General features: G+C 43.9%; 2 protein-coding genes across 2 annotated transcripts in view; both read right to left on the bottom strand.

Moving 5' to 3' along the window:
• XRCC5 (X-ray repair cross complementing 5) overlaps nt 1-3,456 on the bottom strand; it is a 79,271-nt gene extending 75,815 nt beyond the window's left edge. Inside the window, exons 1-2 of the mRNA XM_070422086.1 lie at nt 3,378-3,456; nt 225-338 (exon numbers count right to left, since the gene is read on the bottom strand). Of these exons, the coding sequence (XP_070278187.1) occupies nt 225-338; nt 3,378-3,398 (135 nt within the window). The 5' untranslated portion in view covers nt 3,399-3,456. The remainder of the gene's footprint in view (nt 1-224; nt 339-3,377) is intronic.
• Nucleotides 3,457-8,040: 4,584 nt separating this feature from the next.
• TMEM169 (transmembrane protein 169) lies at nt 8,041-12,222 on the bottom strand. Its single transcript, XM_070423305.1, has 2 exons — nt 11,786-12,222; nt 8,041-9,633 (listed from the first exon to the last, which is right to left on the bottom strand). Exons 1-2 carry the CDS (start codon nt 12,054-12,056, stop codon nt 9,011-9,013), a joined length of 894 nt encoding a protein of 297 aa, XP_070279406.1. The 5' UTR covers nt 12,057-12,222; the 3' UTR covers nt 8,041-9,010.
• Between the last annotated feature and the right edge of the window lie 7,136 nt (nt 12,223-19,358).

Here is a 19,358-nt window from a genome sequence, read left to right as displayed (position 1 = left end):
AAAAACTGTAATATTCAGTGGAGGGACCAAAAATAAGAGAAGGAAAAACTAACAGGCTCTAATGATAGTTGAACTTGCATGGGAGTATATGTAAGAAAACTCCTCGGATTCCAGAAAACACTGAGGCTGGACACTGTAAACAGGCTGGGATCTTGCATTACTAAAGTGGAGGCAATAAACAGCTAGAAGATGAGTTGTAAGTTCAAGGCCAATCTGACTCTTACCTGTCGCTGCACAAACATGGTCATCACCTTCTTTGCCAGTTCGAATGGAGATTCTTCACCAGGAAAGGAGTTACTCATGGCAAAGCCCACATCCATACACAGCACAACAGCTGCCTGGAAACAAGGTCCCAAAGAATGTTTGAAAAATGTTAATAATAGCCAATAAAAAAGAGATATGTCCTTTGTTTATTTCACCCAAATAACCTGTACTGATTTCCAGGGGATGCATGACGAAGGGAGAGGAAGTGTTCTACTTAGAGAATAGACGTAAGACATAAATTTTACTATAGAGAAAGTTTAAATAGTCGTAATATTTTCTAAAAGCTAGAAAGTATCTGTCAGGCAGGCGTATGCTCCAGGCAGGTGCTGCTCCTTTAGCCTGAGCCCAAGAATACACCGAGGGGAAGCAGATTTGCAAACAACCTGCAAGCTAGAGCTAAGTCCAGACCAGCTGAGCCCCAAATATATCAGAAAACTGCAGTTGATCTGCAGACCCACAAGCTTTTGTTGTAAACCACTGATTTAGGGCATAGTTTTTCATAATGCATTTTGTGGCAATAGGTGACTACTACAATTTATATATGCAAAAATGATCACAACACTTTGCATTGGTTTATTCTAGTAGCCGACAAAGACATATAAACAAACAATACCAGTACAATGTTCCATGACAGAGATATGCAGTGGGCACTAAAGTACACACAAGGGAGGAGATACAGGAGGGATAAAGAGGCCGAAAAAGCTGCCTGGATATGAAACTTGGGTGAGTCTTAAAGAATGAGTAGGAGTCAGTCATGTAAACAAGGGAGTTACAGATAGAGGGAACCACATAAAGACATCTAGTCATTAGATAGCAATCATGTATGTAGGGGACGAAGAAAATAGGAAAAACATAAACTAAGAGGGATACACATAAAATCAATATTTGGCATCCAAAATTTAACTGAATGAGTTGAAGACCTGAACAAATAGCAACTAATAATTTCAGAGTGGATTATAAAATGAGTTACTAGTAGGACATGGCTATAGCACTACATCCCCCTAATTTCATCCTCCAAAATATTTTAGATTGTGTCAATGGCTTATTGAATCCAAGTAAAGAAAAGAAAGGGCTTATGGTGAAAAAAAGACTGGATTAGCAATCTGGAGACCTGAGATCCAGTCTCCATCTTTATTATCAACTAGTGGCCCGGTGCACAAATTCATGCACATTGAAAGGAAATTAGAATATTTTAATATCACTATTCGCCCTTTCTCTATAATAGAAGTGTCAACCAAATTCACAATCCACAATAACAGATCGAAACACTGTGATTGGCGCCATTGAGAGCTTTATATGTATTGCGCATGCGTGAGTCAACTTAGCCTTTTATATATAGAGAATAAATTTGCTTAATGAGACCTGCTTTCTGATTTAGCTAAACTTTTTCCAGCCCAGTGAAGCACCCCGACTTCTCTTTCAGGTAATTGTCAACAACCCAGCAGTAAATATCAACAGGAAGCAGATTACACAGGGACAACAAAGAGTGAAATATTTAACTGCAGCAGTGTTTGACTATATTCTGTGCAGTGAATGAACCTGAAGTCATTTTCAAGGTCCACAATTTCTTACATCTTTTCAGTTGAGTCAAGTTTCTAAGCTTTCTAAATCTCCATTTTCCGGCTAATGAAAATAGAATTCCACTGAGTCTCCTATCTACCTACTCCAGGACTTCTGTGAGGATCAAATGAGATGAGGCACAGGAAAACGCTTCATAGACATTTGGTTACAGTGTGGAATGTTTGCACCTAGCTATAAAGCAAGTCGTCTTCCTGGGCTGAAGAAACTACGAGACTGGTCGCTGAGAGGAAGCCGGGCGTTGCTACGTGATGTCATTGCCCTGACGTCGGACACTTAGCATATTAGTCTTTTAAATATATAGATTAGCTCTGAGTTCTTGGATTCCCAAGGACTCCCACTTAACTTCACCATTCCCACTTAAACTCACTATTAATTCATGGAGGCAGAAAGCAGCATTGGACTAAATGAGACCTAAGGTCTTTTCATAGTTAACATTCTTTGAGTTTCACCTGTGCTTTGTACTGATCAGACCACATTTGACAAACTGTGAGCAGTTCGGAGCAACATATCTTAGAGAAAAATTATTAAAACTGAACATGAAATGAGCAGGTTAAAGAAGGATCTGAAGAACATGTGCTCGTCAACATGTCTTAACTGAAGATTGAGGGGGTATAGGGATCAGCTGCTCAAACTCCTATCTTGTGTGTCAGTGTATCAGATGCCTCTGACAGGGCCTTGCCTCTGGGAGAGTGAGCCACTCCCTGGAACACATCTCCCTCTAGTGACCCTTCCAGACAACTACCACTCTACCGATACTGAAGAAATGACTTAAAAATTCATTTCAATATCTGTTGTTAATTTGAAACACTGAAGGTCAAAGATTCCTAGCAACACAGAAACTCTCCAGGGCTCTGAAACCAGACCACCTGGGTTCGAACCCGAGTTTTACCGATTATGGGCTGGGTGACCTGGGCTAATGGATCACTTCAACATTGTTCATGCCTGCAAACGGGGATTAACAGTTTCCACGTCATGGGGCTTGTTAAGATTAAACGAGATAGGAATGAAGCATTTAGATCAGTGCCTCGCACAGAGAAAATTAGATTATTACAGAGGCAATAATAGGGCACCTTCTATTCAAGTTATTTTACTCACAGCATCCCTTTGAAGTTTTACAAGCCTGTGGAGTAGGTGCTTACCATGGCTAACGGCCATTCTCATACAGATTTAAAAAGCCCGGGCTCGGAAGGAATGAAGGGGGTTTAGGGGTGGACTGGGATAGAGGGGTAGAGAGGAGTAGCCGACACGGGAAGGAGATGGGATGGTGAGCAGATGGAAAGGAGGTGAGAGGATGGGAGGGCAGAGGAGTGGTGGGGAGTAGGCAAGGCTCAAATGCAGGTCTTAGGACTCCGAATCTCCAGCTTTTCTCACATTGCATCCCTCGGTGCAGGCCCTGCTGATCCAGCCCACGAACCACCATGATCTCCCCTCTTCTCTCACTCCCTAGCACCGCCGTCATCCCATGATTACTGCTTCGGAAACACCCTTTCCATCGTCAGCACGGGCAACGCGCAAGCCCACGCTTCCTCTACCTTGTTCCCCGACCGCGCCATGTTGCCGCTCCGCAGGCGCCCCGGTTGCCTCTTCCGGGCGGGAACCTGCAGCGCCGCAACTCGGTTCCCGCGGACTGGAAGCAGGTGAACCGGAAGAGCGGCTGGGAGACCGGGAGCCTGGCGGGGGAGGCGGGGGACGCTGTGCGCTGACCTCTGAGCATGCGCAGATTCCCTGGGTGCCGCCCTGCTGCGGAGGCGCTTGCGGTCGTTGAGTTGCTCAAGTGTCTAAATACAAACCACTTATCCGAAAGATTCATTTATTCAAACTCAAGGAGTTCTTTGAAAACTCAGACATTATTTTTAAAACTTTTTATATGACCCATAAGTAGAATGACTGAAGACCCACCACAGTGAAGGAAATGTGCATGCTTTATGTCCATAATGTTATCTTCTCTATAGTCTCTCCTTTCTGTTTGTCTCCTTCTCTCTCCTTCCTTTCTCTTTTCTCTCCCCCTTCCCCGATCTCACACCCACACACCTTCCAGTACAGATGTGCTTCCTGGGAGAAATCAGAGATTCTAGTACCTGTGTTTGTTTGCATCTTCGCCATCCTTAGAAACGTCTTTAGAATCACCCACTTGGAGGCGGCGAGGCAGTTGTGGTGCTGAGAATGGATATCGGCGTTAAGCACTGCTTTCACTGGCAAAAGGCCTCCCTTAACAAGGGCGAAGAGGCAGATATTACTCATGTAATTATATAGATAATCTGTTTAGATTTGTATGCTATGTAATTGGGTGGAAAGAGGGAGGACAAGAGGTTGATGGGCTATGGCTGGTAGAGGAAGAAAGGACGTTTTTGAAGAGAGATGCATGAGAGCTACAGTCACAAATGAGGAAAATGGATGCAAGGAGAATGACAGTGTTATTTGGGTGCCCCTCATCAGCCGTGCCTCCCAATTTGGTTAAGTTTTCCTTCTACTAGTCTAGGCATTTAGGTATCTTCTTAGAGCCCTTTTGAAATGATTTTCATTTGCAAGCCTATTTCTTCCACTAGGTGGCAATCCCAACTAGGGTGGGGGCCATGTCAGCTTCATCTAGGTGTGTCCCTTGGGCCTCATCCTCACTCCACTCTCCTCCATTAAACTATGGCCTCCTTACCCTTGCCCTAATTATAACTATTTTTGGCCTTGGCCATTGATTTCCCTAACCCCAGAAAAGTCTGGCAAAAGTGTTTGCAACTTCCTAATATATGCTTAAGTAAATATGTGTCTGTGGAAACAGTCCACCTAAACAAAACCTCCATAAATTAGTGGTACTGATAGGGGGACTTATAATATGATAGAGCACCTGAATTAATCTGAAAAATAATCGTATTATTTTAAATCTTAGAACACATATACTTATGGGGTTAAGTTTCTCATATGTGAATAGGGGGTTAAGTTTTTCTTAAGTTTCCTTTTCAAGGCCTGTGTGAAACAATTGAGGAGGTGACTCAGCTGTGAATCCAGCAAGCAGAACTGATAAGCATGGTCAGACTGACACACCAGAAGTCAAAACATCGTCTCATCAACATCATCTCATTGCCTGATGACTAAAGGACAATAGCTGATGTCCATTTCCAGCCTCACTCTAGCCCTATTCCCCTTTATAATCCTGTCCCTTGCACCTTGCAGTAAAACAGGATTTGAATGCTTGTAAGCACCCTGTCTTCTTGGTTGGCTGGCCTCCTCCATAAACGCCTTATATGATTCAACCTTGCTTTCATTATTGGACACAGCAACAGGCAGCCCGAGCTCAACTAGTAACAGTACATGGAAAGAGTACTATTCATAAGGATTCAGATTAAGATTATTGTATATACTAGAGGCCCAGTGCACAAAATTCGTGCACGGGCAGGGGGGGATCCCTCAGCCTGGCCTGTACCCTCTCCAATCCAGGACCCCTCAGGGGATGCCCGACTACCTCTCGCAATCTGGGACCACTAGCTCCTAACCACTTGCCTGTCTGATGGCTCCTAACCCCTCTGCCTGCCTGCCTAATTACCCCTAATCACCTCTGCCTGTCTGATCACCCCTAACCACCTCTACCTCGCCCTGCACCCAGGACCCGGGCTTCCTTCCCTCTGGCCGGCCGCAGGCACCCAGGACCTGGGCCGGCTTCGCCCGGGCCACAGTCGCAGGTATCCGGGACCATGGGGCAGGCAGCTTGTCCCTCTTTGAGGCTGCAGCCTGGCTGGTCCCCATTCCTCTCTCGCAAGCTCATGTGTGCCTGGCTGGTCCCCATTCCTCTCTCCCCAGTGTTGAGTGTCTGAGCAATTAAGGCATGAAGGCATGATGATGTGAGGGCATGACAACCATTTTCATATTAGCCCTTTATTATATAGGATACTAGAGGCCTGGTGCACGAAATTCATGCATGGGTAGGGTCCCTAGGCCTGGCCTGCAATCAGGGCCAATCTTCCCCAGCTGCCAGCAGCTGGCCCCACCCCCCACCACCACTGGTCGCCAGTCACTCTCTGTGTGTGTGGGGCGACTGACAGGGTGATCAGGGCCCTGGGGCCACCTGCACCTGCCGCCACCCACCCCCAGTTCCCTGTTCTCCAATGGGCGATCAGAGCCTGCGGGCTCCGGGCAGCTCCTGCATTGAGCGTCTGCCCCTTGGTAGTCAGTGTGCATCATAGCCGACCTTGTTTCGCTTTCGGGTCAATTTGCATATTACACTTTTTTATATATATAGACTAGAGGCCCGGTGCACGAATACGTGCATGGGTGGGGTCCCTCGGCCTGGCCAGCGATTGGGGCCGATCAGGGCCATCTCTTCCAGTCTGGGGGAGGGACTGCGGATAGGTTGGCTGTGGGAGCACACTGACCACCATGGGGCAGCTCCTGTGTCAAGCACCTACCCCCTGGTGATCAGTGCATGTCATAGAGCCTGTTAACCAGTCTTAACAGTCACTTAGGCTTTTATATAGAGAGATAGAACAGCCACCATAGTTACTCTTTTTCTGCAAATTGTTGCTCTCAAAGCAGTTTGGGAGAAACTCAGAAACAAAGTGAGCACATTTTATTTATATTTTATTTTGTTTTCATTTCAATTGTTTACATCTCTGCAAAAGTGAAACTGAGGAAACAACCCACAAGCTCGGCTGCCTGCCACCATGAAAGCCAATACCCATGAGACAGGTACGGTAAATAAGGAAAGAGGTTTATTCAGGTGCCAGCGACCTGAGAAGATGGTGGACTCTTGTCCTTAAAAACAATCGTAGCATCTCAGTGCAGGAAGGGGTTTTTATAAGGAGGGAAAGGAAAACAGAACAAAAAGATTAAGGGGAGGAGTTTGAAAAGTTTTTTACATGCAGACCAGCATAGTCCATTCCGTTAAGAATCTTAAAACTGGTCAAGTGATGGTCTGGGTGCATCATCCTGGTTTTACAATTGAAGATCAGCAAGTATTCTGGAGCTGGAATCCCTGAAGGTCAGAGTCATCCCTCATTGTATGCCAGCAGACATCCTCAGTTTTATTGCAGCATTAGCATTCCTTACACCCAAAATAGGCTGTTCCAGTGTAATGAGAACTTGGCCAGAGGTGAAAGCACATATACTTTGATTTGTTACAGAATAAATAACTTTAATCACTAGATTGGTGATATTAAATTATGGTTACAAAAGCACCAATGAGCACCAAGTTTATCTTCAAAAATGTTGAACAGAATTTTGTTTTTGTCAAACTAATAATAGTTATTTAAAAGGTGGGTGTTGCCCTGACTGGGTGGCTCAGTTGGTTGGAGGTTCAAAAGATTGCAGGTTTAATTCCAAGTCAGAGCACATACCTAGGTTGTGGGTTCAATTCTAGTTGGGGCACATACAAGAGGCAGCAGATGGATGTTTTTCTCTCATATTGATGTTTCTCTCTCTGCCTTCTTCTGTCTCTAAAGTCAATAAAAATATTCTCGGGTGAAGATGAAATAATCATAATAATAATTGTGGGATATCTTCTGAAGGTGGATTTCAGCACCATATGTTAAACAAATGTCATGCCCAACCAGTCTGGTTTGCTTCACAGAAGTTCTTTCAACTTCTTCCTGAGACATGAATAAGAAAAAAGTACCAGCTACTCTTGTAAGGCCCCAAACCTCAAAAAACTTCTTGATCTGTGATGATTCAATTAAAAAAAAATTAGAAATACACCTTCAGGAATGAATTTGGTTTTAAGTTTAAAATCAATCTAGATTCATCTGCTTTACACTCCTTGGTGACCAGGAAGACAGTCTTCCAGCTCAACAAAGATTGTGTTTGTTGTTAAACTCCAGAAAGGTACGAGTGAGTGAGGCTCTGAGTGAGGTTTTTCCAAACAACAGAAAAATAACTCTATCTTCTTCCTGCTTAGGGCTACCAATCCCTGTTGGGGGGTTGGGGGGAGGCAGTGGGGAATGACAGATGCAATCCCTCCCTGCATAGTCTTTAATCTTAAATTAAATATTACCACCCAGTCCCACCTTCACTACCAGGAAAAAAGGTACACTACTGTCATACAGTTGTACTCAACTGTTTACTCTTTGCTTCTAAAAAGAACCCTGAAACCACATGACATTACAGTCATTTAATTGCAAAGTACAAGATACTAATATCTATATATAGCTTATACATAGTATATATAGCTAGTATCTATATATAAAATCTCTAAGATTTAGGCCTAAATAAATAAATAAATAAATAAATAAAACTATATTAGTAGTTTGGGATCTGAATATATTTAAATAATTATTGATATTCTTACTTGCCAATCAAAATAGCCATTCTTCGTTATTCCTCTTAAATTTGCATAACCCCCATATTTAGCCTAGAATATAACTGCGAAAAGACTACATTTTGCAGCCTATTTTGCTTGTTAGATCATGTGACGAAGGTCTCGCCACCAATGAGATATAAGAAGTATTAAGTGAGACTTTGGGAAGCCTCCTTGAGCACAGAAAATATGCTTTTCTTTGCCCCTTCCTCTATTCTGCCAGAAACAAGGATGAAATGGCTGCAGATGTAGTCAGCACTGGGGTGTGGAAGATAAAGGTTATGAGGGCCATATTTCACCAACAGTAGGGGAATAAAAGAAGCCTGGATCCAAGTAACTCTATCAGGCCCCCTGATGGTCTGCCTCCAGACTTCTTCTATAGAAGAAAGAAATAAACTTCTATCTTGTTTAAACCACTCATATTTTGGGATATCAATTATATGCAGCTAAATAAAACTCTAAATGATGCATACAAATCTTTACATTCTGCTCTACTGTGGTGAACCTGCTTCCTAAATGTTTCACTCAACCCCTATCTATTATTTTATTGGTCCCCCAGAGCCTCCTTATTCTCCCTGTCACACTTACTCACATATTCCCCTGAGTTCCAAGCACCAGTAACACCTTCAAGCACCAGAACTGGCATAAAACTGAGCTCCTTGTCCCAGATGAATGGTCATTTTAGGGCAGGGGATGAAGAAGAGTTTGTCCATTGTATGGCCAACTTTTGTATAAATTGCTTTTTTGTTCCCTGCTCTCCTAGAATCATCAAAATAGTAGGGCAGATCAGTGTGGGCTAGGCTTTTCCGGAAGCACTGTGAGGGGAGGGAAATTGAAAGAAGATATACAGGCTACAGGGACCAGAAGAGGAAATAAGGTGTTCGAAGTTTAGACAGTGGAAGTTTCTACTTCCTGGGTGGGGTCCTTGTTGGAGAGATTGCCTGAAATATTATCATATTCAAGCAACTCCACAATGCTGTAGGGAGAACAGTCCTCCAGACCCAGCTTGCTGCAGAGCCACCCACAGAAGCCTTTCTCCATGTCCCGGGCAGCTTGCCACCATGCTCCCCAGGACCACGAGAGCTGAACCACAGCAGCATAGAGGCCCAGGGAAGAGGCCATGGCCATGATGAGCACTGGGTAGAAGAGAATGAGGCAGGGGCAACATGAGATCTTATGCCAGAAGGTCCTCTCCTCATTGTACACAAGGAAGATGTTGTACCAAGTGATAGTGCCATAGTAGAAAGAGACGACGAAGGAGAGGATAAAAACCACAGGCAGGCAGACCAGTGTCCAGAGGACCACGTGGGGCCCACGGTCTGCTGACATCTGGCAGACCTTTCTGCCTTCAGGGGTTGTTTCTTTCAATGACTCTTTAGGCTTGGTCAATTCCTGCAGCTCCTTTTCTGTCAAAGTGACATGGATGTCCACCATCTGGCCCTTTTTCTTCCCTCGTGTGATGGTCCCAGTTAATGTGACATAGCGGCTGTCCAAAGGCATGTTCCACATACCTGCAAGGCATAAAAGAGGTGAAGTCAAGATCAGAAGAGTGGACATTTCATCAGTGTTGTCCCCTGAGGCTGTGGCTGATGACAACAGTGTCTACTTTTTAAAAAAATGTTTTATTGATTTGAGAGAGAGGTGGAGGGAGAGGAAGAGAGAGAGAAACATCGACGTGGGAGAGAAACATTAATCAGTTGCCTCCCGTATGTGCCCTGACCAGGGATGGATCCCACAGTCTAGGTATGTGCCCCGATCGGGAATCGAACTAGCAACCTCCCGGTGCACGGGACAATGCTCCAACCAACCAACTGAGCCATACCGGCCAGGGCTAGTGTCCACTTTTATAGCATCTGTCATGGCACTGGAGACAGTGATTCAATGGTGGACTGAATTATTTTTCATGTTCCTTCTCCACTTTCTGGGCCTCAATCTTGACACAATCTCTGTGATTGGAGGAGTGTGAGGAACTTACTACCTACACCACTTTATAGTGTTCTTATTTCCAGCTTACAAGTACTGTGAAAATATTGCTTATTAGTATCAATATTATGCTTCTCTGAGAGGGGGCCTCCTCACAAGCCTGTGGACATCCCAGCCCTTGTGTCTAAGTTCTGTTCACACACACCCACACACACACACACACCCCACATACATACATACCACACACACATACATACAACACCACTACCACCACCACCACCAACAACCAAACAGCCATCCTTTGATCACTCTGGAAGTGAGGCTGAAGACACTGAAATAGGGAAGTCCGTGATCCTCGGTATGTGAAATGTATTCTACAAATAAAGGAGGCACGCACAGTACAAGCTTTAGGTTGGCATGTCCCCAACATCCTGTTTGACTCCTTTCTGGTCAGGGCACATGCCCAGGTTGTGGGCTCAATCTCTGGTAGCGGGTGTGCAAGAGGCAGCTGATCAATGTTCTACTCTCACATCAATGTTGCTCTATCTCCCTCTCCCTTCCTCTCTCTCTAAACATCAATCAAAAAAATATTTTTAAAAAATTCTTTATTGACTTCCCCTTGAACTTACAATAGATCCTAAACCCTTTACTATGACCTGCAAGGCCCAATGTGATTTGACCCTGCAGACCTTCTGACCTCTCACCATTCCTTGTTCTCTATACTCTCTAACAGAAAATAATCTATTCCGTTCTCCCTCCTCTAAAAGCTCTGCCCCAGATCTTTTCATTGCTGGCTCCTTCATATCATTCAGATCAGCTCAAACCTCACATCCTCAGAGAGCCCTTGCACATCCATGCAATCTCTCTCTCCCAGTTACTCATATTCCCATCACCGTGATTTATTGTCTTGGAAACTTGAACCATTACCTGAATAATCTTTTATTTGCTGACTTGCTCACTGTCTGTCTTCCTTCCATTAGAAGGTCAACTGCATGAGAGCAGGGATGTTGCTTATTCACCGTGGGTATATGTTTAGAGATGAATCCATCTGCACAAATAGATCTACCTCACCCATTTGTTGGTACACAGTGATGCTCAATACAGACATTCCACAACTTCATTAGCAGCAACAAATATTCTTACACATGCTTCCTTATGCACATGGGCATAAATTGCATGGGGTAGATACTGAGAATTTCCAGGACATAGGAATGCATATTTTGAATTTAATAAAAATTGACAATTTTCCCTACAAAGTGATTAAAGCGATTCCACTTCCACTTGAGGTATATGAGCATATGTACACTTCCTCACATTAATGTTTTTAGATTTTATCTGATTTTTTGTCATCCTAAATGTGAGGGAATACTATAACTCACTGTTGTTATAACTTGCATTATCCTGATTATTAAGAAAGCCAACTATTATTGTTTCTTTATCTTACATGTATTAAGCGATTAGCACAGTATGCTTGTATTACTAAATTTTGTGTATAAATTAACCTCTTTCATTACACTAGAAGTTCCAAAAGGGCGAGATGTCCTCCATATTACCTAGAAGAGAACATAATAAGTACTCAATAAATATTGTTGATTCATTAAATGAAGACTGCAACTTTGTGAGAAGAAATGTATCAAAAAGAAGAAATAGGTCAGTGATCAAATGCCTGTCTGTTTTCTGGAGGATCCTCATTTAGTTTCCTTCCCATGGCTTTAAGCAAGTGGCCCCAGAGAGACTTACCATCATCGGCAGGATAGTCTAGGAAGTCGGCTCCTTCCTCCTCTTTAGGCTGGTCTCCACCTTCTGACTCTCCAGGTTCCTCATCCACTTTCTCACTCTCTGACCGGTAGATGATAATAGATTCTGGGCGGGACTCCTTCCTCTTCTTTTTCCTGCGACCCATTGTGGATTCCCCATCCAGGGCCAGGGCAGCTGCCACGGCCTTCCTCAGAGAGCCATGGTGTGGGCTTGGAAGCTGGCCCTGATTTTCCACTGGTGCCAACTCTTCCATTCTAGTCCTCACGTCTGGTTATTCCTTGTGAAGAGTCCAACTTGCTTGGGCAAATTTACAATCCACACATCCCAGAGCTTCTTTCTGGATGGGGCTATGCCAGCCGTGGGCAAACTACGGCCCGCGGGCCGGATCCAGCCCGTTTGAAATGAATAAAACTAAAAAAAAAAAAAGACCGTACCCTTTTATGTAATGATGTTTACTTTGAATTTATATTAGTTCACACAAACACTCCATCCATGCTTTTGTTCCAGCCCTCTGGTCCAGTTTAAGAACCCATTGTGGCCCTCGAGTCAAAAAGTTTGCCTACCCCTGGGCTATGCAAAGATAGCCCAATGATGAGTGCAACTTGAAAGATAGGAAAGCAGAGCCATCAACAGGGGTTAGCTGAAAAGGAATTTGGGAAATGATCCTCAACTTGGCAAGTCTTCACCTCCTTTTACATCTCAAAACACTTTATTTCACTTTACTTCTCATAACACTTTATTTCTGCATTTAAAAAAGAATTTAAATCTATTTTTATTGATTTCAGAGAGAAAGGGAGAGGGAAAGATAGAAACATCAATGATGAGAATCATCCATCACCTGCCTCCTGCAGACCCCCTACAGGGAATTGAGCCTGCAACCTAGGCATGTGACCTGACCAGGAATTGAACCCTGACCTTCTGGTTCATTGGTCGATGCTCAACTACTGAGCCACACTGGCTGGGCTACTAGTAGTTCTGCATTTTTGAGTGCTGCAGAAATACTTTCACAAGGCTGGATTGTAGTGAATAAAATTTATGTGTTGCAATGATGTTAGTCATTTACAAAAACATATATTATGTACTAGTAAACCCATCAATCTAGACAAGTATAAGGAAATTGGGTGAGGAAGCCTTACAGACAAATGGGAGTTAAGAACCTTTCTTACTCCTACCATAGATGGAGATTCAGATGGCTGCAACATTGGTTGCAATGCTCCTGGCTTCTGGCTATCGAGTCATACATTACAAGCATACTCAAATGGATGAATGCAACTTTCAGTGAGGCACCCAAAGATGGCACAACTTCCCCAAACACATATACCCTACTGTTCCACAGAACACACCTCTTTCCTGGCTTCTTGTTGGCCCAAGATCCCAGAAAGTTCCTGGGATCTGCCCAACCACATGCTGGGAAACCAGTGGAAAGGATGCACACTTTTCACTCTTAACAGTCTTCCTTCTTCCTCTTTTGTTTGTTTTGCTTACAAGGTAAAGAGAGTTTGTGGGTGGATTGTAAAATTTTAGAAATCAGGAACAGTCTTACACTTCCTCATGTCCAGTGGAAAGACCCCAGGACTCATGTAGTGGATACTTAGGGCATACTTGTTGACCTCATAGGACAGAGGAGAAGGGAAAATATCTACTTAAAAATAAGATAAGAGAAACTGTTAAGAGAGAAGGGCTTAATTATCTCCCCATTTTTATACGCTTTTTTATGCTGTTAGTGTTTTATCTGGGAACTAGCTTCTGAACACTTCTTCCTTTTAGATTCCATAAGATGGAGGGTAAAAAGAATTTGCTGAGTTTCCAAGACTTTCATCTATAGAATTAAGAGAAGAGAAAGGACTGCTATTTTCCCTGGAAGTTGGGCTTCACCCATCTTCCACCTCCATTCCCACTCTGAAGATGGTCAGTGAATGTGATGCTGTACAGTGTGACCTTCAATAAATCATTAGCTCTGGATTCTCAGTCATCCTAGGGCAGCGGTTCTCAACCTGTGGGTCGCGACCCCTTTGGGGGTTGAACGACCCTTTCACAGGGGTTGCCTAAGACCATCAGAAAACACATATATAATTACATATTGTTTTTGTGATTAATCACTATGCTTTAATTATGTTCAATTTGTAACAATGAAATTGGGAGGCACCACAACATGAGGAACTGTATTAAAGGGTCATGGCATTAGGAAGGTTGAGAACCACTGTCCTAGGGGGTAAATGGTTTTAAAGAACATGCTCAGACTCTAAAACTCATGCTTAAAATAACTGGTTTTAAGCATTCTTGAAGGCAACTTTCCATAATTTTTAACTTCATCTACCACTTTTCCCATACCCATTGTTATACCACTTTGGTCTACTAGCCATCATCTCTTATCTATGGTTCTAAAACATGTTCCTTATCTTCTGGCTTCTACGCCTGCTGTCTTCCAATCAATTCTCCACTCAGTAGTTAGAAAGATCTTCTGAAAGCATTAATACAGTCACCCTCAAGTTCACATAAAGCTTAAAACCCTCCAGGTACTCTCCACTGTTATAATAAGAAATCCACATGGCCTAAGGACCTGCAGACCCCGCCTCTTCCAGTCCTGCTTCTCTATGCTCTACCACTGTTTTTCATCTATGCCTCCAATGCTTGATCACACTGGCTGCCCATTATTCTTCAAGAGCACCAACTGCTTTCCCTCTTGAAGTCTTTTTTAAAAAAATATATTTTTATTGATTTCAGAGAGGAAAGGGGAGGGAGAGATAGAAACATCAATGATGAGAAAGAATCATTGATCAGCTGCTTCTTGCATGCCCCACACTGGGGATCAAGCCTGCAACCTGGGCATGCGCCCTGACCAGCAATTGAACTGTGACCTCCTGGTTCTTAGATTGACCCTCAAACACTGAGCCACACCAGCCGGGCCCTCTTGAAGTCATCTTAAATGCTATCTACCACAGGGCCGGTATGCTGCACCGCCCCTGGCCCTTCACATGGCCATAGCCTTCATATCCCCCACAGCTTTCCTGACACCAATCCTAAAATAGGCCCCTGCTCTGCCTTTCATTATTCCTTTTCATTATAGCCTATTTCTTGTACAAGACATCAACATTTGTAATTAAGTCTTATTTGTTATTTTACTTGTTTGTTGTCTATCTCCTCTACTAGACTATACACTTAGGCCAACAAGTAGGTTTTCAACAAAATATTTTAAGTGACTGTATTAATAATTTGGGGGTGGCGGGGGGATGACATGGTAGCAATTAAGGATTATCCTGATTTTGTCAAAGACCAAGATTAAGGAAAAGTTTAATAAAGAGACATTAACCGTTTGAGTCCCAAGCAGCTCGATCGCCCAGTCCCAAGCAGCTCGATCGCGCTGCTTGGTATTTCTCGACATAAAATAAACCAAGCACTATCACACTGTTTGGGTCTTTTCATACTCATTTAGAGAAAGCGCGGTTGCGCTGTTTGGGATTCTTCGACAGTGTTTTTTCAATACCCCCTGGGACTCAAACGAATCGTATGTTTTCTTGACATAAAATCTCAGCAGCGCAATCTCGCTGCTTGGGACTCAAACGGTTAATAAGATCTTTTATGCCTAATAAGCTCAATTATGGTACAATTGTTAAGTGCTACATCTCTATCTATTTTCTTCTTTAATAATGGAGGTTTTTAGTTGATCACATGACTTCCCTGGTAAAGATAATATTTCCCAGCATTCCTCAAATATAAGTGTGATCATGACTAATCTTTGGCCAATGGGATGTGATATGTGCAACTTCCACATCTGCACCTCTCCTCTTTTCACTTTCTTGAGGGCTGGAATGTGAACTTGGTGAGTGATCTTCAACCATACAGACAAGGGAAAACCTGTAGGGATGGCAGAGGAATGAGGAAGAAGGATTAAAAGCCACCCTCTTCCTCTGGACTGTAATATGAGAAAAAATGTATCTATTTTGTTTCAATCCAGGGTTATTTTGGCATCCTGAGGCAGCCACACAGAAATCTTAACCAATACACTGGGATTGCGCACGGCTATTTTATGTCCCAACCCCTCTGCTGTGTTCCAAGTTATCAGCCCTGGGGCATAAGCAGATTTTGATATGCATCTTAGAGTTAGATCATAAAATGGCATCACCCATTTTATGGTTCAAGCAGTTTTGATTCTTCTGGGTGGGCCAGGAATTCTGAATCTCAGCAGGCCAATACAAAGGATACTACATTGATGCTGGCTTAAGCCCCACCAGGAACCCACTGGAGAGCTCAATACACTGTATGATACTGTTATGGAATGAATACTTGAATCCCTCTAAAATTCCTATGTTAAAATTTTAACCTCCAATGTGATGGTATTAGGAAGTGGAGTCATGGGGAGGTGATTAGGTTATCAGGGTGCACCACTCATGAATGAGATTAGTGCACTTATGATAGAGACTCCGGAGAGTTTTCTTGCTCTGTCATGTGAGGTCAGAGCAAGAAGCTGGACACCTATGAACCAGGAAGATGTCTATTAACCAGGCTCTTACCAGACACTGGATATGCCAACACCTTGATCTTGGACTCCCAACCTTCAGACTATGAGAAAAAAAAAATTCTTTAAGCTATCCGTACTTTTATTATAGCAGCCTGCACAGATTGAGACAGAGACTATTCTCTGCTTGTAATGAGCTGGCCAACAGTGCTTTCACAAAGAAATGCAGGTCCATTTGGCATGGGTTGCCTGAAATTTCATTTGAAAAATCCTGACTTTAATTGGTGCAATTAGTTCAAATTTGAAGGGAGCTGCTATAGCAGTGGTTCTCAACCTTCCTAATGACGCGACCCTTTAATACAGTTCCTCATGCTGTGGTGATCCCCAACCATAAAATTTTTTTCATTGCTACTTCATAACTGTAATTTCGCTACTGTTATGAACCATAATGTAAATATCTGATATGCAGGATGTATTTTCATGGTTACAAATTGAACATAATTAAAGCATAGTGATTAATCACAAAAACAATATGTAATTATATATTCAATATGTGTTTTCTGATGGTCTTAGGCGACCCCTGTGAAAGGGTCGTTCGACCCCCAAAGGGGTCGTGACACACAGGTTGAGAGCCGCTGGGCTATAGGGTTAAGCCTCCGACTGACCGGTTGGCAAAGCCACAAACAAGTCCCAGTTTAGAGGGCACAGCACTCTTAGCATAATTAGGCTTGACCTTATGGTGCTCCCTTGGTCTTATCTGAGTAGCTAATGGACTTCGGGAAGTGCAGCAAGTGCTGTCAAAACAAGTGAAACTCACAAGAACATTGTAACTATGGTGACCACTGCCTTATTTACCTCTGGCTATAAAATAAAGGCTCAGCTTGCTATCTGGGTCTCTCTCTGTGGCCTTAGTCAGGCACAGGAGATCCACCTAGACCCAGCTTATTCTCTTTGTCTGTCTTTTCTACATCCTTTGCCCCCCGGCTCACTGAACCCTTGGCTGTGCTGGCACGGCACACAAACTTAAATAAATTGCCAAGAGGACAACCAACCAAAACAAAACACAAATGGGCTGTCACTTTGTCACCTCTGGCTTATAACACTTCCAAATCAGGGTGGCCTGCTCCAATGGTTTAAGAACAATTAGGAGTTAACTTTTTGCACTTTGACCCATCTGGACACATCTCCTTCTTTCAGAGAACTTGAACTGGGGCTGGGTGGGTGGGGTAACATCATTTTCAAGTTAATTTATCATTACAATGAACTGTCTTGCTCCAGCCTGCTATTCTTTCAATTCTTCTGATTTGTGTATGTGTCACCCAAAGGGCCACATATTACCTGTCTGGGGTGGTCAGACTCTCCCAATAGCATCTTGATTCACCACCTTTAGATATACTAGGCCAACCAGGAAATAAATCTTATCATTTTACCACTGAAAATTACCATTAGCTTCTCTCAGGGAGGTAGTCTCACCAATGTAAAAATGAAAGGGAATTTGGCTTAGAGGGTGTCAAGTGACCGGAACGCTGATAGACCAGCAGCCTCCAGTCAGTTGCTGTGAATTGGCCGTGAGCACAGTATAGCCTGTTCCTTTGTGGTCTCGTGATAGTATTTTTCTTGTCATTGCCAACCTACTTGGTTCTGAAAGGTTCTCACACTGAGACAGGTTCATTACAGAGGGATGATCTGACCATCTACAGAGGAAACCGTTCCTGGCAGCAAAGGTAGTTGGTTACAAGGAGTTGGAGTGTGTTCTTATTGTAAGATCTGATCTCCACTATCTGACCTTCTGTTTGCTTATTTCTTACTTCTCATGGCACACGTAGCCTTTCCATCTCCCATTCCTGCTCCAAACATGCATACATGCTAGAATATAACTCTACCAAGGCAGGGAACCTAAGTGTCTTGTCCTCTGTACTGTAGAGAACAGTCCTTGGCACATGGCAGGTGCTCAGTAAATGTTGACTGAATGTTGTGAATTGGTTAAGAGTTTTATTTATGTAAGTCAGGCTCTCACTTCAAGGTGGGATGGAGCTAGAGGCCTCATTGACATTCCCTCTGCGTGGAGAGTCTGTGAGTCTGAATGTTGAGAATCCCACAGGGCCCTGTCAGTCTGAGCCAGCAGCTGCTTTGCAGAAGGGGGAAAGTGAAGTTACCACGCAGATGGGGCGGGGGAGGGGCGGGGAGCTGGGTGAGGAAGAATCTCAGAAGATGAAGGGAGTCAGTGCTAATGGGGTTTGACAGGGTGGGAGTGTGGAAGGGTCAGGGCCTTGACGATGCCTTTGTCCCCAGGACAAAGCGGGTAGTGATGCAGAGTGCAGGGAAGGGTGGCACTTGATTCACCAGAGGAGCAGTCAGTGCAGCATGGCGTGGCTGCCCTGAGGTGAGGTGGCTCCATCAGGGACCAGAGTTGAAATCTGGAAACAAAAAGCCTCTGAGCGGCAGGACTACCGCTGAGCCATCAGGCCTTATGGGGTTAGACTCTCAAACCCTGGTGAGGTCAGAGGCAGAGGAGACATGCCTCTTTATTTTTAACAAAAGACCTCTCAGAGAGACCCCATCTCTCTTCACCACGGGCTTTCTTTGGACTGTGGAAAATAACTTTCTGACTGCTCATGCTACAACTTCCTTGCTGCTCAGGACTCGCTCCTGTCATCCTCGGCAGTCAACACTGGCTTGAAGCCAGTCCAGCCAGCTTTTCACTGGAGGACCACAGAGCCCCTCTCTCAGTCCACTCTGCCACCACACAGGGGCTGTGGTGCAGCCAGGCGCACACTGACCTGCCCATGCAGAGCTCCATGAAGCCATAGGTGCAACCCAGTCACAAACCACACAAAATTATCATCTATCTATATATATAAAAGGCTAATATGCAAAGTGTCCCCTCGGGAGTTCGACCGGGAGACCAGGAGTTTGATCACTCGCTATGACGCGTGCTGACCATCAGGTGGCAGTACAGAATGAAGGAAGGCCCTGGCCGACAGCCGGAAGGCCCCATCGGCCCTGATTGCCAGCCAGGCATAGGGACCCTACCTGTGCATGAATTTCGTGCACTGGGCCTCTAGTATCTTCATAAAATTATTCTTAAAAGAAACTTCA

Source organism: Myotis yumanensis, unplaced genomic scaffold, assembly GCF_028538775.1.
Source record: "Myotis yumanensis isolate MYYU_CA2020_CCGP unplaced genomic scaffold, mMyoYum1.0.hap1 SCAF_8, whole genome shotgun sequence".
Taxonomy (NCBI): Eukaryota; Metazoa; Chordata; class Mammalia; order Chiroptera; family Vespertilionidae; genus Myotis; species Myotis yumanensis.
This window is presented reverse-complemented; position numbering and strand designations above follow the sequence as displayed.